We start from the raw sequence: 21,403 nt of genomic DNA on the forward strand, positions 1-21,403 counted from the left end.
TCTGCTTTGCTTGCTCCTGTACTTGCAGGAGGTGGGCAGTGTGATGTGCCCGCTGAACCTCTGCACCCAAGGTCCCTGCTACCACGTTACATACACGACAAGATGAACCGGTTCGTCGCACCATCGGTGCAGTCTGGCTGCACAGGCAAAGTCAGGATTGCACCACAAAAATGGCTATCCAGCCATAAAGACAGCCAACCTGTTATGAAGTGAGTGCTTCAAAAGGTGTCAAACCTCGAGAGCTGGTGTCTATCCAGCTTGAGTGTGAAGGTGTAGCAGGGCCAAGCCCCGCGTCCCAGGCAGGACAGATGCCCGTGCTAATACCCCAGCGCATAGCTTGTAAGGCCAACGGTCCCATGCCCAGAGCTGGGGGTGCTATTTGCAATGCTGGGGTCTGCTGACACCCCCTACCCTGGGGACTTGTCCTGTCCTGGGAGGCATCAGGGGCTCCTGCTAGCACCTTCCCAGCCCATCCGTCATCCCCGGAGCCTGTCTGGGGTGCAGCTGGGTTAAACCCCCTACCCACCCCGCCGGCGAAAAAATACCAGGGCCCGGTGGTCATGAAATGACGACGTTTAATGAAACCACCTCTCTCCTGGGTTGTCACGGTTTGCATGTGTGTGTGTGTGTGTGTGTGTGTGTGTGTGTGTGTTTTCTTTTTTTTTTTTTCTGTTTTGGCTCTTTTTTTTATATATACATCTATAAAAAATTCAAATACAGCCTGTGACCGGGGCAATACTGGGGCGGACGGGATTAAATACTGCGCTTCGGGCCGGGCGGGAGAGGGGAGCTGCCTTACAAAACAGGACTGGGGAGGAAGAGGAGGGAAGCGAAAGAAGGGGGAAAGGGCGGCGTGTTGCGGGGGGTGATGCTGGCCACGTGACTGGTCCACGATGAACCAGGAGACCGACCCCGACACGGAGGCGCCGACCGGGAGGGCGTGATAAAAAGAGAGAGATGCAAAGGGGTGCGAGGTGGTGGCTTGCGTGGGCAGGCCTGGGGGACACGCACGTGTGTGTGCGTGTGCATGTGTGTCAGCTTTGCTGCTGCTTTCTCTTCATTTCCATTTCCCTCCCATTAAAAAAACGAAGTCCCCAGACCCTCCCCTGCCCCTGCTCCCACCCCTGGCATGCATGAGTCCGTCCCCATGACCCCCGCGGCCAGAGGGCTGTGTCTCCAGGCTCGCCCTCCAGCCTTAGCCCCTTGCCCCGGGCTTCCAGTCCAGTTCTTCAGGGCTTGGATGGCAGGGGCTGGAGGGGAAGAGAGGTGACCCCCTGGGTGGGCTGGGGATGGGTCCCCCCATCAGTATCCAGGTTTGCAGGCACGGGGCTGGGGGTGCCCGCCGGGCGCGCCGCGTGCTCGCTGGTCATCTTTGGCATGGCGCTGTAGCTGTATGATCCCGTCTCGCCCGCGGCCGCTCGCGCTCTGCTCCGGGGATGCAGGGTCTGGGCGGGCTGGGGGGGTCCAGGGATGCTGAGGGGGTGGTTTCCTCTCTCTAGGGTCAAGGTCCCTGCCCGGCAGCATGGTGGGAGCGGGGCATTCTCCGCCTGCCCCAGCCCTGGCATGGCCGGCCTGTCCTTTAGAAAGTGAAGCGATGAAGAGAAATGTGGATCCGTCCTCCTAAACATGTGCAAAATAGAAGAGAAAAGAGACGCGGGCGAGCGCTGTCCTCCTCTGTGGCGGCCGGGGATCTGCAAGCAAGAGGGGAGACACAGGTCACTGCAACCCCCTCGGCCGGAGGGGTCCCCCAGGCCACCCTTCATCCGGGCACCCCTGGCACAAGGCCACCTGAGCTCCTGGATGGCATGAGGCCAGAGGCCCGTGCAGCTAATTGTTATTGCTGGTGCATGTGGCCACAGCCAGCCCCCGGGCTGTTCTGCGAGAGTGGAAGGGATAGAGCCCGGCTGCTGACTTTTGCATTGCTTCCCTGGGTTGGAAGTGGGCCTGAGGTTGGGGGCATGGGGGCTGTCAGGCTGAGCTGCAGGGGCTGCCTCTGGGCACGAACCCGGCCTTGCTGCCAGCTGCTCCGGCATGAATCCTGCTCCTTCTCTCCAGGAGGGAGCTCCCTTAAGCCTCCTCCAGAGGCGCTGGGTGCTGACTGCAGCCTGGGCTGGGCTGGGCCAGTGCACGGCCGCTTCCATCACCATTCGCCCCATTAACCCCAGTGTTGCCCCTTCTAGCTGATAACCCCACCAGCAACCCGCTTCGACCCAAACCCCAGCACCCCCTGTTCTCTCTGATAACACCAGCACTGACTCCCGTTCATCTTGGTAACTTCAACACTGACCCTATCCTACCTGATGGGAGGTAAAGAGGATGGATGGACGGAGAAAGAAAGAGGATGGGAAGCAGGCAGAGGCAAATAGATGAAAAGATGGAAGAAGTCTCTGGAGGTAGGAGAGAAAGGGTGGAGGACAACGGGGAGACGGACAGTCCTCCCTCCCAGGCTCCAGCCTCTCCAGTGACCTGTGGGGACTTCTCCCCTCCCAGACAGGCGTGCTTTTATGCTGGAGGTCCCCATGAGCCGCGGAGGGGGGATACTCACTAAATAAACAGGACGCCAGCCGCTGCCAGGACCAGACCAGCTGCCCAGGACACTGCCACTGCCCCGCTGCCGACGACTTTCTCCTGGTCGCAGATCTTGGTGGTGGGGGGCGGCACGAAGGACGAGGTGCTGCTGGTCGTCGTCTCTGCAGCGGGGGAGAGGAGCGGGAGGCAGGGGGGGCTGGGGCCACCACGGCAGCCCCTTTGCCCGGGGACATAAATCGTGGCCCCTGCACCCGCTTCAGCCCCCTCTCTCGATGCAGCTGTCCACCCACCGCTGACCGTCTTGCTTGCCATGCCTCTATCTCTCCTTCTCTCCCATCCACCATCAGCAATGCCAGCATCCCTCTGTGCCTGGGTGAGGGGGCCTGGACATGGTCCCTCTGCCCTGTGCACCTGCCATATGGGGCATCAGTGTGAGGGGCATCCAGCCCCAAGCCCAGGGGCTCCCCGCTGCCTCTTCTTGGAAGTTTTTTAGGAAATGCTTCTTCACTGTCGGAGCAGGGAGGCCATGGGGTAGACGCCAGGGAAGGGGTGGGGGATCCCCATCACTGGAGGTGTCAAGGAGAGGTTGGACAGACACCGAGGGGGTGATCTAAGTGCAGCGATGCCTGTGCTCTGCTATGGGGGTCTCCCAGTCTTCTCTGCAGCGGCAGCATGGCCCCGCCTGGGGTCTCTGGAGCATCTATCACCCCCTTTGCAGGACACCGGTGGCCGTGGTCCTCCTGCTTTCCCTGCAGCAGGGTCGGGGGCGATGCTCGGTGCTGCGTCTGGCCTGACGGCATCATTTTGCTCCCAGGTCGGACACTGGATGTGCCTGGGCTGGGTTGCACAGGGCTGATCCTGCCTCAGGAAGGGCTGGGGCTGGATGTGATCCCCGTAGTTCCCCGCCAGCCCCACGGCCCTGTGTCTCTATGAACTCCCCAGCAGCCCAGCCTGGCAGGACCGTGTGCTAAAGCGAGCGGCCACGAGAGGGCACCCTCTGCCCACAGAAGAGGCCGCGTGGCTGGGAGCGTGGTACCCACGGGGAGAGATGCTCGCAGCCACAGCGAGGCCTCCATGGGGCCCTCCTCCCCAGGAGCAGGGAGGCATGGGCAAACCCGGGGGGACAGGCCACCACGAAAGGGTCGAAGACACCCGGATGGATGGACACGCAGAGCCCCCGAGCCCTGCAGTGAAACCACGTGTGCTCATGCGGGGCCGTGTGTCTTGGGCCCCTGCCCTGGGACAGCCCAGCATCCCGTGCCTACCCCACTGCCACAAATCCCCGAATTCCCAACGCTCCCTTGCTGTGCAGGCGTGATGCCACGGCAAGGGGATGGGGCCCCACTACACGTGACATCATCAGACTCAACCAGCATCTGTGACATCCTTGGTGACGTCACAGCAACTCCAGGGCATCTCCCTCCCCTCTGTCCAGTGCCCCTGAGCCCTTGCACTGCCCCCTCCTTGTCCTCCGCAGTCTCACTGATTGCCCCCGAGGTGTCCCCTTGGTACACGGGCCCCGGGGACACCTGGTTTCAATCCTGACCCGACGCTCCCATCCTCCCCCCAGCGCCAGCCCTGACAGTGGAAGCAGTCAGCTCCCTCCGCGCCGTGCACAGCTGCTCGTGCTGCGGCCGGAGATGTAATCGGTGCCCCCCGAGCCGCTGGGCCAGAGCCAGGAGCCGCTTCAGAGCCAGGGCAACAGCTGGAGGCCAGACCCGGCAGGAGCTGAGTCAGCAGAGACGGTGCCGCGAGCACACGCAGCCTGGAGCTGCCCCCCGGGCCTGGGGCCGGAGGGGGCTGCTCCAGTGCCTCCAGGGTGTCAGCGGTGAGAGCGGAGCAGGCAGAGGTGCCCTGCGTGTGTGTGTGTGTGTGCATTCAAGGGAGGCTTGCACGCACATGCATGTGTAAGCGTGACTGCATCTGTGTGCATGAAGGGTGCACGCACACACACGGAGTGCCGATTGCGAGTCTGCCTTCCCTTAGCTGTGCTCCATGGCTTGTCATGCTGTCCCGGGAACTGTGAGCAGGGCTGCGTGTGCACTGCGGGGAAAGCGTGTCACGTGTTTCCTGGGCGGGGCTGCAGGTGAACCGGGGCCTGTGGCCAGAAGTGCACAAGTGCACGTGCAAGAGACCAGCTGAGTGGGCAGGCGTGTGTGTTTGCACACGCTGAGGGAGCAGCACATATGGAGGATATTTCATAGAGTTCATAGACTTTCAGGCTGGAAGGGACCCCGGGGGATTATCGAGTCCAGCCCCCTGCCCCGGGGGCAGGATGTCAGCAGGGGTCATAGGATCCCAGCAAGATAAGCATCCAAATGTGTCTTGAAGGTGTTCAATGCAGGTACTTGGACCACCTCCGGCGGCAGTCTATTCCAGACCTTGGGGGCTCGGACAGTAAATAAATTCCTCCTTATGTCCGGCCTGAACCGGTCACGGCGGAGTTTGTGACCGTTCGATCTTGGGCCGTTGGATCTATGTGTGCATGTGCATAAGCACACACACACACACATGCACACACACAGGGCCACCAGTGCTAAGGGTTTGAGCGCATGCTCACCCCCTCTACGCTCACACATATACACGCGCACATGTGTACACACCCATACACACACGCAGCAATACGCCCACCCTCTGCCACATGCGCACATACACACAAGCATGCGCACACATATGCAACCCTTACCCAACAGTGCTAAGGGGTTGTGCACACATTCACACCCCCATGCACGCCCCCTAACATTCAAACATGTGCATTCACATGTGTGCACACCCATACACTTGCGCACACACACATACATACATGCACGCCCAGAGGCAGCTGCACCTAGGACCTGGTGCCTCCCCCAGCCCCTTGCTAGGAGCAGTGACTGGCTGGGGCCGTGGACGTGTTTCCCAGCCTCCCGGCAGCCCGTGCTGGGGTGGGGGGTCCAGCATGGGCCCGCTAAGGCCCTTCTGGGAAGCCGCCGGCCAATGGCCCCGGGGAGCTGGCTGGGATCCCAGCCCCTTCCTAGAAACAGCAGCTTGTTAATGCTGCGGCTTTCCCACCCGCTTGGCCTGTGTCCCAGCCCATGGAGCCCCATCGCCTCCCTCCCTGCCCCTCTCCTGCTCCAGGAGCACCGGGGCTGGGGCCCTGATGCCTGCCGGGGAGACCTGCCTCCCTGCACCCACAGAGGCAGGTCTGGAGAGGAAGGCTGAGGCAACGGCTTTGCCCAGGTCCGAGCTGGGCACAGCCAGAGGCAGAGACGTGGGCTGGGTCAGGGCAATGGCACTGTTGCCCCCAGCGCCGGGAGCCCCCGGATGGGTCTGCGAGGAGGCTGCATCTCCAGCCTCCTGTGCAGAGCTGGAGTGTAGTGCTGCCTGCCTGAGTGTGCAAGGAGCCCGGCACGAGAGTGCCACGCCTGGGAGCTGCCACTGGGAGGGCAAGGCCATGATATGGGGGGCATGGGGCAGGGACTGTGGGGGCTCTCCTCACTCCCTGTGCGGGGCCCGGTGCCCCACAGCACCCAGTGCTGCCAGGGCCTGGTGCTCACAGGTGCGTGGCTTCTGCTTTGGATGAGTCTCATGCACAGGCGCATGCATATGTGCCCTGCCACGCATACATGCAGGCACACATACCTGCATGTATGCCCATCTGTGCACATGAATGCATGTGTGCATGCCTAAACTAGAGCAGAGGGTCTTGGCATGCGGACTCCTGGGTTTTCTCCCTGCCCTGTACATACCCCTGCTTGTGACCTTCAGGGACCCATTCCTCTGCTCTGTGCTCTGGTAGAGCTGGTGCCCAGGCCCCTGCAGCCAAGCCTTCCTCTCCCTGCCCCCTCCCGGAGCTGTACCGTGAGGCCCAGCCCCTCACCTGGTGCCTGGGCCTCCGTGGTGAGGTACTTGGGCTCCTCCGTCCAGGGGGTGGCATGCACGGCCACGCTCCAGTCGCTCCAGGTGCCGATGTCGTTGTCCTTGGCGGCCACCTGGATAATGTACTCCTTGCCCGCGTAGGCGTCCGTGATGGTGTGCGACGTCCCATCCGACAGCTCTACCTGCCAGGGAGGGGGATGGGGCAGTTAGCATGGCCTGGGGTGGGTGGAGACTGTGGGCAGGCCTAGCTGGGGCGGATGTGCCCATCTACCCCGGCCTTTGGGCTCCTGCTCCCAGCAAGAAAGGGGCCAGAGGGCAGGGGAAGGGACCGCCGCTTGGGTCGCTCCTTGCTGGGGTGGGCTGCCCTCTGCACACCAGGCTTCACCGGGTGCCCGGAGGCTGGAGGGTGCCAGGATCAGGCCCAGTTGGGGGTCCGGCAGTTGTACCTCCCTTTGATTCCTGCTCCTTCCCAGCTTTAAACCAAAACCCCTGGGAGGGGCTGTGGCATTTCTATTCAGGCAGTGTGGAGGGGGGGAGTCAATTGACTCCATGGCTCATTGTTGGCTATTCCTGCTAATCTCTCCTCACTCCAGAGGTGTTAACGACCCTCTCTCCTCTTCGGTGGTCTCCATGTTCTGCTAATCCAGCCAGCCTTTCTTCTGCACTGCTGCTGTCTGTCAGACTCCCCTGGGCATTTCTCGCCTCTATTTCACAGCCCTGCAGACTGCTTTTAGTTCTCCCTACAAGCCTGGACTCGGGTGTGGTCATATTAAGATCAGGTGAGCATTAACTCAGGTGTGGCAATGACCGACCGCGAAGCGTTGGATGCGCTGTCAAGGTGCCCAAGGCGGCTGGCTTCTGTTTTATGAAGCTGAAAAAGAGATGGACGCGTAGCTATAATCACTATTGGACTCATGAAACAATCCTCTGACTATTTTTGCTGAGTTTGTTGTGCTTTTAAATGGAATATATCGCCGAGCAAATGAGCACGCATTACAATGAAGCTGTAATTGGATTTTGCTTCAAATAATGTCATGCCAGGCCCCTGGCATAAGAGATTTCATAGACATTTGGGCTGGAAGGGACCCCAGAGGATAAGGAAAGCTTCTAGTTTTTTTTTTACCTGGAGAAGAATAGGTGTTGTGTTCAATGTGATGATTGCACCCCCCCTTTTCAAGATCCTACATCCACCCTCCTCTGCCTGCACGGAGCTGGGGATGCCTCATCCCCACCTAGCATAGCGGTGGGATCCCCTGCTCACAGCAGGTTGTATCTAGCCCAGCCCCTGCTCCAGCCCTGCCAAGTGTGTCTGACCTGCCCTAAAACACTTCAGGAACCATCCTCATTCCCAGGCCTGGTGCACCAAACCTCTCAAAGACTGGCCCCAGGCCCAGCTGCACCGATGTCCTGACGCTGCAGGAAGAAAAGGTTCAAACACTGCCTTGGCGGCCCGTCAAAGTAGCTCGGGTCCTTGCAACGGGCGGCTATGCCCCGGGCACATGTGCACTGGCGTGTACCTGTGCACAGGCTGCACATGAGTGCATGCTTCCACCACCCCATCATGGGAGATCCCGGGAGCGTGGGCGCTCAGAGCTGGGGATCTCACCAGCTCGGATAGATTGGGGGCTGGGGAGGTGCGTGGGGGGGTGTTTCCAGGAGCTGGACCGTCCCCATTGCCGTGTTGGGAGCAGCGGAGCTTCAGGAAGCCGAGGGGCTGGCGCTGAGCTCCTGGGAACCGGCGGGGCCTTGCAGCAGGCTGGGGGGGGCCGTGTCCAGCTCAGCTGCAGGGCCAAGTGCAAGGGGGAAAAGCCCGAGTCCGGCCAGCCCTCCCCGTTGCCCCCCACACAGCCCTGCCCCCCAGCGATGCAACCCAGGGCCCCGGAGGCGAGTGCTGCTCCCGTAAGCCCCCTCCTGCCCTGCTCCCCCCGGTTCCCGTTTGATGTTGGGAAGCGCTGCTGGAACGGTGCCCCGGAGCCCCGGGTGTCACTAGTCATTTGGAAATGAGCCCGAGATGAAAGGCCTTTGGCTGCAGGCGGCTTAGGGCAACAACAGCTCGGCTTTGTTCCTGGCCTGGGAAAGGCTGAGCTGCAGCGGGGCTGGAGTAAGGGGGGAAGGGGGTGGTCTGCAGGGCCCCGGGACCGGGGCAGGGAGGGAGGGCATGAAGAAGTGGCTGAGCCGGGCTGGGGCAGGTGCCAGCGCATCCCTGGACCCTTATCAGAGGGGCACCTCTGATCCGTCCAGGCCCCGGGGAGCACCCCCCACCCAGTTCAGCTCCAGCCTGGATGCCCCCAGGGGCAGGAAGGAGACCCCCGAGGGCTGCAGGTCCCTAAGACGAGGCTGCAGCATGCACGCTCAGATCCGGGGAGGGCACGGGGGTCCCCAGCTCCTCTGTGCAGAATGGGCAGGTGTCCCCCTCGGGCTCCCAGGCTCAGCCGTGTGCTGGAGAGAGGCAGGCAGGATCGGGGCCCTGGGGCACAGGCCCCTGCTCTCCTCTGCTGCGGCTTCACAAAACCCTTCCAGGGCACGAAACGGATGAGATCAGGGCTTACACAGCAGACAGCCGAGCCCTGCTCCTGCACCCCTCGCCGGGCCCTCGTGCCAGGGCAGGGTCCCAGCCCACGGCCACATGCCGGAGCCGGGTGAGGAGGGGGTGCCTGGAGCCGGGGCTTGCAGGGCAGCCACTGGAGGTCACCCACGAATTTCCCGAATCGCTCTGCACAGCAATTAACCCCAACCCCTGATAATTAACAGTGCCGGGCAGGGGATGTGCTTATGGGTAGGGGGAAATCAGGCCCTGGTATGATGGCTGCAGACAGTGGTGGCTGCAACCTGGTGCTCTTCAGGGCTGTGCAGGTCACCCGGACCCCGTCGGTGCCAAGCAAGACACGGGGCAACCCAGCTGCACCAGCGCTGCTCCAGGCTCTGCAATGCCCCTGGTTTAGCGTGATCAGTGCCCACCTGTCTCAGGGCTGGGACCCCAGCTCCCTCCAGGGCCAGCCCCTCCCTGGCAAACCAGACCCGTCTGCATGCCAGAGCCCCCTGCCCTGTGCTGGTGCCCAGCGGGCAGACAGGTCAGCTCCATTCGCTGACCCCAGAGTCATGGGTTGCTGAAGACCCGACCCTGCCGGTGCTTTGCTGGGCACAATTCAGGCCAGCGGCAGAGCAGAGAGGCAGCACGGCACATGCCCAGCAGATGGGCCCAAGCCTGGGATGGAGAGGGGTGTCTGGGCCAGTCCCGTCCCCCATATTTGCAGCCTACCCCAAACCCAAAGAATCTCTCACATCCCCTCTGCAAACCCTTGCACAACCCAGGACGAAGCAATGCAGGGGAGCTGCTGGCACTGCCCATGCCCCTGCTAAATGCATGCCAAGAAAAAAGCCCCTGCCCACGTCCAGAGCCAGAGCAGGGCCCACTCAGGGCTGGGGGGTTTCTGAGCACAACAAGAAAACCCACAGGGTTTTGGCAGGGGACAGGCCCTTTGGAAGGGGATGAGCTCCCATGCTCTGGGGCTAGCGCTCGGGCTGGCATGGCTGAGGTCAGGCAAGCTCATGGCGAGCTGGAGATGGGATCCAGCCCAGAGCCCAAGGCGGGTGGGAGGGAGGGCGAGAGACGCGGCATCAAAGGGAGGGTGGGGGGAGCCTTTAATCCGCGGCTCTGCCACTGGGGGACAAAAGGCAGGCATGGAAACGCTCTCGGGCGGGGGTCCGCGCTTTGTGCACCTGCCAAAAGTCGCTGGGGCCGGCCGCAAAGCCGGGCCGAGATTAACGAGGGATCAATCGCCGGCGCGCTGCGGGGCCATTAGCATTGCAAAAAGATCCCGAGCCCCTTGAAATGGGGCATTCAGCCGTCCACGGCCACGCTGACAGCTCGCCGTGATGGTCGGAGACCCCCGCCGCCACCCCAGCCTGCGCTCTTCCAGGGTTTGAATGGTCCTGGCCTCCCCCGCTACCCCTAGGCCAGGTTTCCTCTGCTGCAGCCTCCCTGCAGACAGACGCGGGGTGGGTGCAGCACGTCGCCCCATTTCGGGGATGGCTGGGCCGACGCGTCCTGCCTCAGGCAGGGGGTTGACCTCAGGAGGTCCCTTCCAGCGCTACGACTCCTATGACATACCTATGACATACCTGTGACATACCTGCTCACCAGCGCACAGGCTGAGCTGGGAGGACGACACGGGACACGTGCCTTATGCTCAGGATGGCTGAGCCGGGCAGTGTGGGGCAGGGCCGGTTCATCCCAGCCCCTTGTTGCTGGGGTGCGGACCCGCTCTCAGCCCTCTGCCAAGCAGCCGGTGCAGTTTGGGGGGCAGAGCAGGACTAGTGGGGGGCTGGGGGCAGGCCAGAGGTAATCTCAGCTCTGCCACTGACCCACTGGGTGGCCTTGGTCATGTCCTTTCCTCCCTCTCTGTGCCTCAGTTTCCCCGTCCACAGAATGAGGAGGACGGTATTCACCACCCTGGCCCTGGTGGGGGTGGGGATGGAGGGGGCAGCTGCCAAGCTACACATCGTTTGCTATTGCAATGCTGGCAACGGTGTAACAGGGATTGGACTTCACCCCTGTTCCCCAAGCTGGGGACGGGATCCGGCCCGTCTGGCAGAGTGACAAAGCAAGGTGAGAGGAACAAGAGATGCAGCATCAAAGGGCAGAGCAAGGGGTCTTTAATTTGCAGGCCCTTCACCCGCCCTGAAGAGGGAAGAGGATGTCGGTGGGGTATCTTGGCTTGAGAGGGGAGAAGAACCAGGCTCCCGGGAGCCAGAGCGCACAGAGCTGCTGGGCTGGGAGGGAAGGGGACGGGTCTCTGCTCCAGGGCAACACCCCCAGACCATGCCAGCAAGGAAGGTGTCAGCTTAACCCACCCCTGGAAACCCCACAAAGGAGGTCCCACAGCCTTACCGGGTCTCTCTTGCACTGCCAAACGGCCCTTCTCGCTGGAAGGTTTCCCTGAGCATCCGCGTTCCCTAGAGCAAACCTCAACTCTTTTGTATCAGCTGCTGATTTAGCCCCTTACCATGGGTGCTGCCCTTGGTAAAACACCTCCCAAAAGTCTTTTGCATCCTGGAAGGGTGTGTTTAAGCCTCTCTCAGAGGCAGTGCAGCCCAGGCTGGGGAAGGGGCTGGGCTGTGCCAATGCTCCTGCTGGCACCAACCCCGCAGGGGCCTGGCTGGAGGGGCTTGCCCTGTGCTCAGAGTCAGATCGATGCCACACTGGGGGTCAGCAGGGGGTTTTCTTCCCTGGTCAGACTGGTCTGGACTGGGGGGAGGTGTTTCCCTTCCTCTGGGGTCTCTGGAGTGTCTATGAACCCCCTGTGCAGCAGCAGGACGTTGGCCACTGCGGTCCCCCAGCTTTCCCGGGAGCAGTTGGGTGTGATGCCTGGGTGTGGGGCGTGATGTCTGGGTGTGGGGCGTGATGCCTGGGTGTCGGGTGTGATGCCTGGGTGTGGGGCGTGATGTCTGGGTGTGGGGCGTGATGTCTGGGTGTTGGGTGTGATGCCTGGGCGTCAGGTTTGATGGCAGTTTTGCTCAGAGGTTGGACAACGGACATGTCCAGGCTGCTTTGGACAGGGCTGATCCTGCTTGGACTAGATGTGACCCCGGCGCTCCCGTCCGGCCCCACGGCTGTAGGATTTCTATGATTTCACACCCCCCTTCAGCCTTCTCCTTTCTAGACTAAACAGAGCGAATTCCTTCAACCTTTCCTCATCGGTTACATTTCCTAACCCTCTTATCGGGTTTGCTGATCTCCTCCGGCCTCTGCGGCGACCCAGCCTCCCTTCCCCAAGGCACCGCCGCGGCGTTTTGCAACTGGACCATTTCAGATTTCCGGAGGCCCCCAAGTGAAAGCCAACTTTCCCAGGCCAGGCAAGGCCGAATGGAGCCAAGACCCCATTTTCCAGGAGAAAACCAAGACAAACGTGGTGGAGCTCTGAAATTCTCCCAGGATGAGCACAGCTCTGGTCAGCCCTGGAGACTGTGGCCACCGAAGGTCCCACGGAGGGAGGACACCGCAAGAGTTCAGGGCACAAACATTCAGCCCCTGGTTGGGGTTTCCAGGCTTGATCTCTGAGCCCAGCAATCAGGGTATAAAACTCCCAAGTGTGGCGCCAGGTGGCATGGAGCTACTTCTGCTTCCCAAGCCAAGCCTCCCTGTCCCGGCGAGAGTGAGAGTGGGAGAGGCAGGGAGGATGGGTCCAAGATGGGCCTGAGCCCACACCCTTCTACAGACCACTCTATGCCCTTGGGCAAGTCATGTAGGCTCTTTGTGCCTCAGTTTCCCCCTTGTAAAATGGAGATAGCAGCACTGTCTTCCCCCACGGTGCTGCTGTAAGCACCATGAAAGAGCAGGAGGTCTCATGCATGCCACCTCCTCACTGCTCCTCCTAGATTAGCACGGGTTTCATAGAAATCACAAATCCAACTGAAATAAACCCGCGGTAAACCAAAAGAAGACTTTCACACATGGACTCAGCATCGGCTGGCCTAACACGAAGGGGATGAAGAGGTGCAGAATAAACCAAAATAAGACTCAGACACTTGGGCTCAGCAGGGGCTGGCCTAACACGAAGAGGTGAAGAGGTGCAGGTAATGCCTGGCTCAGGGTCTTTGGCTCTGAGGACATCTGTTCATTGAAGCGACGGCTCCGCTGATGTGTTGGAGGTGTGTTCGAAGTGCAGCACTCCCTGCCACGAGTGTACATGCCCACGCGGGATATGTGTATGGATATACAGATCCACCAGCAACCGGTGCAACCCCCTGCACCCAAGCCGGTGATCCTGGTATTTCTAAAGCAAAAGTCCCAGCCATACATTACACTTACGGTGTGATTAACCAGCGAGTCATGTCTCAAGTTGTAACCTGGCTACGTGTTCAATCGGCGAATGGCGTGAAAAAACAGGGAACAAGCCACGAAGTTATTCCACAATAAACATGGAATAACTTTGTGGCTGGTTTCTATCACGCCCTTCTATCACTCGTGTCCATTTACAATGCTACCTGGTAGCCTTTACGCTCTTCACACTGGCCATGACATCGCCTTAAGAGGCCTGAGACAATACGCCAAAACTGGAGACGTGAAAAAATACATCACACCTTTAATCCAGTGTGGGGCCGGGTCTGCCCCTATGGCTGGGAGCTTCATCAGCCAGCGGAGCAGGGGTGCATGAACCCACAGCTGATCCGTGCCCCCGGGACTGGGAGTCTGGATCAACTGAGGGGGCTCCCAGATGCTTATGTGCCTCATGCATCAGATCCCACCATGCTTTTACCTGCACATCTGGAGGGGCCCGAAGGGAAAATGCCATTGCAGAACCACTCATTTTCCTGGCTTTTTTTATCTGAAAGCAACAGGGTTCATGCCAATGAGGTTCCCCTGGGAGTCTCGTGCTCAGGGGAGCCTTTTCTGCCCTGTTTCCAGCCTCTCTCTTCTTTTGGACACTGCCCACACGCTGCGGGATGCTTCTCAGCTACCCACAATTGCGGCTGTTCTCCGTGCCAAGCGTCTTGGTGGCAGAGTGGTGGGCACCTGCGAGATGCCACGGGAGCCAGGAAAGATGTGGGTCTCCCAGGTCCACTGGGTTGGCAGGTCTTTGCTGTGCTCCAGTCTTATCCCCTGCCTTGCTAGCCGTGGAGGGAGTAACAGCCGCTGCATATGCCCCTGCTCCCTGCTGGGCCCTTCTCTCCCGTGACAAACCAGATCCAGACACCTTTGCATAGCAGATACAAGAGCAGCCGCTTATTGGGTCAGGTTCTGCATCCGACCCCATGGATGTTCCCGGAAAGCCTGAATATTTGGGCACCCCAGAGCCCCCCCAGAGGTACATGATGCTCACACCGTGCCTGGCCTCTGTTTTCAGAACAACTCATCAGGCTGGAGACACTCAAGGGCACAGCCAAGGTCAATACTTACTGGTGCAGGTGCCTGACATGTTTGGCCCAAACACTTTATTCCCCAAGAAACGCAGCCTGGGGTAAGATGCAGCCGCAGCAAAGCAGCTCAGCCGGAGAAGACCCAAAAGAACAAGGCCAAACAAAGCCTTCTTTGGTTTCCCAACGCCGTCTCGAGCCCAGATTTGCCTAAAGGTCATGAAATCAAAATGCAACCCCCTGCCTCCACGCTCCAAAACACAGCGAAGCCTTCTGCTCGGCCTGAAAGGGGATTTTTCTGCCGCGCTTGGGCTTAGCCAGCGAAGTGAAAAATCAATTATCTGCACGCCTCCCCTCGCCATTGAAGGGCAGCGATGTGCGCCCGGTCGACCACAGCTGCTGCGCTGGGGGCAAGGAGTAACACGGGGCAGTGACGTGGCCGGCGCTGCACAGATCAGACTCGGTGCCAAATAGATCAGAGAATCACAGACAATGAGGACTGAAGGGACCTCAGGAGTCATCCAGTCCAACCCCCGGCTCCAACCAGGACCAGCCCCAGCTACATCATCCCAGCCAGGGCTTTGTCTACCCGGGTCTTCAAACCCTCCAAGGATGGAGACTCCACCCCCTCTCTGGGGAGCCTGGTCCAGTGCTTCACCACCCTTCTCGTGAGAAAGTTTTTCCTTATATCCAACCTCAACTTCCCTTGCTGCAGCTTGAGCTCATTGCTCCTTGTCCTGTCATCTGCCCCCACTGAAACCAGCCCAGCTCCATCCTCTTTGCACCCCCCGGCAGGGAGGTGAAGGCTGCTATTCAATCCCCCTCGGTCTTCTCTTCTGCAGACTCAATCAGCCCATTTCCTCCAGCCTCTCCTCACCAGTCCTGTCCCCCAGCCCCACAACCATTTCCATTTGCCCTCCACTGGACTCTCTCCAGTGTCCACATCCTTTCTGTAGTGGGGGCCCACAGCTGGACACAGGACTCCAGATGTGGCCTCCCCCATGCTGAATAGAGGGGAGGAATCACGTCCCTCGATCTGCTGGCAATGCTCCTACCAATGCAGCCCAGGACACCCTTAGCTTTCTTGGCACCAAGGGCACACTGCTGGCTCCTATCCATTTTCTTGTCCCCTGTCCCCCCAGGTCCTTTTCTGCAGAGCTGCTGCCCAGCCCGTCACCCCCAGCCTGCCCCGGTGCAGGGGATTGCTCCCTCCTAAGTGCAGGACTTTGCAACTGCCTCATGAGATTTGCACTTCTCCAGTCCAAATCTGAGCCTTAGTCCAGCTAAGAACCTGGGCACATCCCGAGAGATGCAGAGCCCTTCCCTGCTGCAGGAGTGACCCAGACAGCTCTGATTTTCTTGCCACCACAAGATTGTTTTGAATGTCACCACATTGAACCTGGATCAGGGGAGGCCTAGTCACCTCCGTCACTGGGGGTGTCAGGGAGAAGTTGGGCAGCCCCGGGCAGGGATGATCGAGGTGCAGCGATGCCCGTGCTCTGCTATGGGGGTTTTCCAGGTTTCTGGGCTGTGCTGGTTGCTCCCTCCCTGCCTTTTCAGCTCCATGTGTCAGGGGGTTTTAGAAGCTGCTGCAGCCCAGGCTGGGGATGGGACGGGGCTGTGCCAATGCTCCTGCTGGCACCAACCTCACAGGGTCCTGGCTGGAGGGTCTTGCCCCTGCACTCAGGCTCAGACTGACGCTGCATTGGGGGTAGGCAGGGATTTCCCCCCCACTCACATTGGTCCGGACTGGGGGGTTTGCCTTCCCCGGCAGCGGGGACACGGCCTGTCTGGGATCTTTTGAGTGTATATTAACAACCTTTTACGTTGCTGGCTGCCGCGGTCCCTCTGCTTTCCCTGCAGCAGGTTCGGGTGTGATGTCTGGTGTTGCGTCAGGGTTGAGGGTAGTTGTACGTTGAGTTTCGGTGATGGTTTGTCTGGGCTATTTTGGACATGACTGGCTCTGCGGCAGGCAGGGCTTGGACTAGATGCAACCTCTGCAGCTCCCTTCCACTAAGACTTCCCTATGAAAGGACACGGGCTTGCCTTTCAAAGGCTGCAGGTGTGTTGGCTGCACTAGGGCTCCCACTGCTGTGACCGCAGGTGACCGCTTGGCAGCGACGGAGGGAGTTTTGGGCGGAGAATGGGGAGATGGGGTTGTAGGAGTCCCGGTTATGTTAAGCCATAGCTATTTAAGCTAAAGCTCTGAGCCGGCCTCACGAGCACTGAACGACTCGATAAGAAACAGAGAAGACAAAAGCGCAGTCCTGAGTGAAGAAGCTGATTCAAAGGAGGGAGCAGCAGAAGCAGCCGCTGAATAACCCGAGAAGTAATGGAAAGGAAGAAGCCGGGATAAAAAGGACTGAAGGTGCCGGGTGCGAACTTGGCAAGAGGGACAAGTACAAGGGGGCATCTCGATGGAGGGTAGATAAAAACTGCCATGAGACTAGGGCACTTAGGCTATAAATATCAGAGCCACGAGACCTGTTTTTTGCAGCGGCATCAGGGATCGTAGCTCACGTGTCCCCTTGCTGCCGGGCATGGGCTTGTGTGTCTGCATTGGGCTGATGGTTAAACACATCCACTCATCCAGGTGGCAACGAACTCCTGAGCTTTCACCACCAAACACGAATTTGAGTGGTTCTTTCTGCCTCGCCTCTGCAATCTGGGAGGGGGTTTGCTAGTGTCGGCCATCCGAAACGCGCAGAGCCCAGCAGCCTGCACGCCAGGGAACACCAAGCATCCCTTGAGTGTACCCTGGTGCAGCCCGGAGTGCAGACTGCCAGGTTTTCTAGCAAGCAAACCCTGCAAAAAGGGGGCAACTTCTCTCACATGGTCCAGCCGCTGCTGCCTGTTGGTGGGAAAACTCCCCCAAATAAAGCCAGGTGTGTCCTTAAGCAATGGGGGAGGCCAGTTTTGCAAGCAGTGTAGAAGGAAGGGGAGGACTTGACTGCGTGTGTGCACGTGCCAGTCGGTGTTCCAGCACATGTGTGCATGTGTGTGGTCATGCATGGGAGCAGGTATGCAGGCATGGCGGGCAGGGCAGGGACTCGTGACTGCGGGCGTGCACACGCAATCAAGAGTGTGTCTGTGCATGCATGTGCGTGTGCATGTGTTGCTTAAGCCTGATCCAACCTGGAGATGGCTGCAGCAAATGGAGATGCTCTGCTCTTAGCCCCCCCAGAGCCAGCTCCCCCATCACTTGCTGACATGTCCTGGGCCTGGGTGAACATGCTTTGCTCTGTGTTGGAACGACAAGGCTGGGAATCAAAGGTCGAAAGATTTAGCTCCTTTGCCGGTGCTAGGCAGCTCTGCAGGGTGCGATGAGTGAGGGATGGCGTGTATCTCGATGGATATACCTATGCCAGGACCAGCCATCACTCCCTACCACCCTCAGTGAGCAGCCTGTATGCGCGCCCTGGGGACTGCCCCCTGTCCTTATACCAGGCATGGCCAGGGCATCCCAGCAATCCCAGTATGCATCTCTATGCCCCCCAGTGCTCCCAACAAGTATCCCAGCACCAGCAGCGGCCATCAACCTTCAGCCACCTTCAATATGCATCCTTATGTCTGCAGCGGGGATTGCCCTTCACTGTCCCCAACATGTATGCCAATGCCAGCCGCTGCAAGCTGCACCTTCCATGGCATCAGCCCTGGGCGAGATTCTATCCCCCCGGTCCCGGTTCTCAGTCCTGCTCTTTGCTAAGTGCATCGGACCCTGCTGCAAGTCCTGTTTCACCCTCTGAGTGAAAGGAGGTTTGGTATAGACATTATCGACATCCCAGAGCAGTGGGGCTGGCAGGGAGCTGCAGAGATCCCTGCCTGAGGCAGGATCAGCCCTGTGCAAACCAGCCCGGACACCTCCAGTGATGGAGAGTCCCCCCACGCCCTGGCATCTATCCCGCCGCCTCTCTGCTCCAACGGTGAAGAAGTGTTTCCTGATACCCAGACCTACGCCTGCTTTGCAGCAGCTTCCAGCGCTGCTCCATTCTGCTCTTTGCAGCAAGAGATAAAAGCTGCTTTCCTTCTGTCTGGCAGCTGTTCAGGTATTTGAAGACTGCTCTCATGTCCCCTCTTTAGCACCTTTTCCACTTAAGCGCTTATCACCTGTGTCAGGGGCCTGTCTCCAGCAGCGGGAGGATGCTGCTGTCATTGAGGCCTGCTGCTGGGCTTATCTTTTTTTGTTGGTGCTCAAGGGGCTCTCCAGCGCTATCATGCCAACACATCCAGGCAACCTTGGCTAGGCTCACGCTGGGAGGGTGGAGGGATGGGAGTCACTTTGCAACTGCTACCGTTGCAGCACAGACTAATTGCAATGGGAAAAAAAGAGTGACAGCCAACAGGACGGACTAAGAGCTGGCCCCTGTCCGCCTCCCAAGCTCAGAGAAAGATCCAGTTCAGACAGCGATTTGTGTGACTGCATTTGACAACACGCTGCCCCCTTGTCAGCATGCACAGTCCTGGCTGCAGGGTCGGACTGGGTGTCCGAGAGCTAGGCGGGGATGGGTGAATCGGGGTGACTTCTCATGCATTTGAAAGGGGGTGCCGCTCAGTTCACAGGTGTGATGGAGGGGGGTCCAAGAAGGCTGAAAACCAGCGTGCTATACCCTCAGCATCGTCCCCTGACTCTGGTGAGTGGCAGGGCCAAGACGGACCCTGGCAGCCGGCTCCCTCCCTGCTACGGGCAGCTGGGGACCCAGCCCTGGTGCAGCCAGCTCTTGCGGGTACAGAGCAAGCCCTGTCACCGTCGGTGGTTTTTGGAGAGCCATGCGAGGAGCTGAGGGTCTCCGCTTCCCATTTACAAGGAGGGATCTTTCCAGCTCTCCAGGCTACGGGGGAAAGCTTGAGCCGGTGCCCCTCCAAAGCCAGAAGCCAAATGGTGTCTCCTCCTTCCCCGAAGCATTGGTTGTCACATTTTCGTGGCCTTTTCCAACCATCCCCAGGTTGCAGGTCCTGGCTTGCCGTTCCTGAATGCCGGTGACACCAATGAGTGACTCAGTCCCTTGGGGAAAGGCACCTCTCTGCAGCAATAGTGTCTGGGCCAGACGCAGCTCAAGAAGGGCTATCTCCTTGTACCTCACTGATGTGTGTATGTGTGCATGCACATGTGCACAGATGTGTGCAGGCTCACGTGCCATGGCTCTCTACCAAGCTGCACCCAAAGGGCTTGGGTATCCGCTGTAAGGCTTCCCCATTGACTCGAGCTGCAGGGGAAGGGGCTTCTGGACACTATAGTAAAGTCCTGGACCGTGACATGGTGTCCTGTCTAAGGGCCTAATCCAGCTGGGCACTCAAAGCATGTGAAGGAGAGACTGGAAGGCACTTTGGGGCCAGTGAGTCCAGTGCCCTGAGCAACCAGCGACCCAGGGGGCCCTCAAACTCACCACGGCAGCTCCTCACACCCACCTGCAAGATGCAAAACCCCGGGAACTCCCTTCAAGGCAAAAGTGAGAGGACTGAGGGCAGGGATAATGCCCCACTGCTGCCATAGCAGAGAGGCAACTGGCTAATATAGGTTCAATAGTTGCACTGCAGGGCCTGCCTCTGCTTCATGCCAGCGTCTCTACATCCCATTCTCACCGAGGGTGCATGGCTGTACCGTGGCCACCATGCCCCGTCCCTGGGCGCTGCATGGAAACATACCCAGTCCTTCAGTGCGATCAAGAGGCGAACACATGCAGTGGCAGGGGGTGCCTGCTTTCTTGCACACGCGTGTGCTGGCAAGCCAACCGTATACCTGTGCGTGTGCATGTCTGCAGAGACGTGTGATCGCCTCCATGTGTGCTTGCCGGGAGATGGGATGTGCGAGCGCGGGGAGCGCTGCTGCTGTTGTGAGTTAGCTGGAGGAGCCTGTAAAACCAGAAACAGGCTATTAGCAATCCATTAGGAAAGAGTATCCAGTTCCAGCCTAGGTAATCCATTAGAAGAACATCTGAGCGCATTAGAAGCGCTCACTTGGGGCCAGGCCGGGGCCATAAAACAGAAGAGGAAACCATGCTAATCTGGCTTGAATTACCAACTTAAAAGCAGGAGGAAAAGAAAGGACGCCCTAAATATTTAATGTTTTCTATTTAGGAGACAGAACGTGAGATTCTGCCAAAAGCCGAGGATAAAAAACCTGTTTAGGCTACAAATATCCCATCGCGCTGTCCTGGCACCCGAGCGTGCCGGCTCCTCTTCCAGCAAAGGAGGAGCCTCGCCTGCTCCGGGGATGAGCTGTGCAGGGCGCGGCGAAGGGAGAGGCCGGCAGCTGGCAGCCCAGCTCTGCTGGCTTTGCCCGACGGGAAAGAGCTGCATCCAGCTCCCTCTGAGGTGCCACGGCGTGGCCCGGATCCTGGCGTGCATGCATTCATGTGCACGCTTTGGCAGAGGTGCAGCAGAGGCCACCAGGTCCTGCCTGAGGCAGTTGCTAAAGAAAAATGGTGCCTAGGTCTCAGCGGCCCGGGGCATGGCCAGGGATGAGGACTCTTCCCAGCCGGCCCTTTGTGGGGCTCCCAGGGCGGGCATCATCTTAATTGCTCTCTGAGACCCCGAGGAGACCCCGTGTCCAGCACTGCGGCCGCCGGCCTCGTTCCACCCCCCGTGCCAAGACCTGGTGTGACTCGACTCCTGAATGCCGGCGGTGAATGAGTGGGATGCCCCTGCCCTCCACAGCTCGCCGTGCACCTGATCCTGTCGGCGCTCATTTTGCTTGGCCGGCTGCTGAGAAGCGGGGCACGAGACGTGGGGAACGATAATGGGGATGGAGGGACGGATGGGGCATGGCAGTGGTGTTGTTTAGTTGAGGTTGGATCTCAGGAAACACTTCTTCCCTGTCGCAGAAAGGAGGCAGGGGAATAGGCACCCAGGGAAGGGGGGACTCTCCATCACTGGAGGTGTCAAGGAGATGCTGGGCGGGATGATCTGGGTGCAGCGATGTTGGTGCTCTGCTATGGGGGTTTCCCAGGCTTCTGGGCTGAGCTGGTTGCCCCCTTCTCCCCTTTCTGATCCATGTGTCGGGGGTTTTGAAGCCTCCCACAGAGGCGCTGGGTGCTGCAGCCCAGGCTGGGGATAGGAATTGGGCTGTGCCAATGCTCCTGCTGGCACCAACCTGCAAGGTCCTGGCTAGAGGGTCTTGCCCCCACGCTCAGGGTCAGATCAACACTGCATTTGGGGCAGGAAG

The 21,403-nt window shown here is 59.6% G+C and overlaps 1 protein-coding gene across 3 annotated transcripts in view; it reads right to left on the reverse strand.

Annotated features, from left to right (window-relative positions):
• Window positions 1-565: 565 nt before the first annotated feature.
• CNTFR (ciliary neurotrophic factor receptor) overlaps window positions 566-21,403 on the reverse strand; it is a 240,118-nt gene continuing 219,280 nt past the window's right edge. For all 3 annotated transcript variants that reach the window (XM_006026552.3, XM_025207502.1, XM_025207503.1), the window contains exons 7-9: window positions 6,386-6,566; window positions 2,546-2,690; window positions 566-1,691 (exon numbers count right to left, since the gene is read on the reverse strand). In XM_006026552.3, the coding sequence (XP_006026614.1) occupies window position 1,691; window positions 2,546-2,690; window positions 6,386-6,566 (327 nt within the window). In that variant the 3' untranslated portion in view covers window positions 566-1,690. The remainder of the gene's footprint in view (window positions 1,692-2,545; window positions 2,691-6,385; window positions 6,567-21,403) is intronic.

Source organism: Alligator sinensis, unplaced genomic scaffold (genome assembly GCF_000455745.1).
Source record: "Alligator sinensis unplaced genomic scaffold, ASM45574v1 scaffold783_1, whole genome shotgun sequence".
Taxonomy (NCBI): Eukaryota; Metazoa; Chordata; order Crocodylia; family Alligatoridae; genus Alligator; species Alligator sinensis.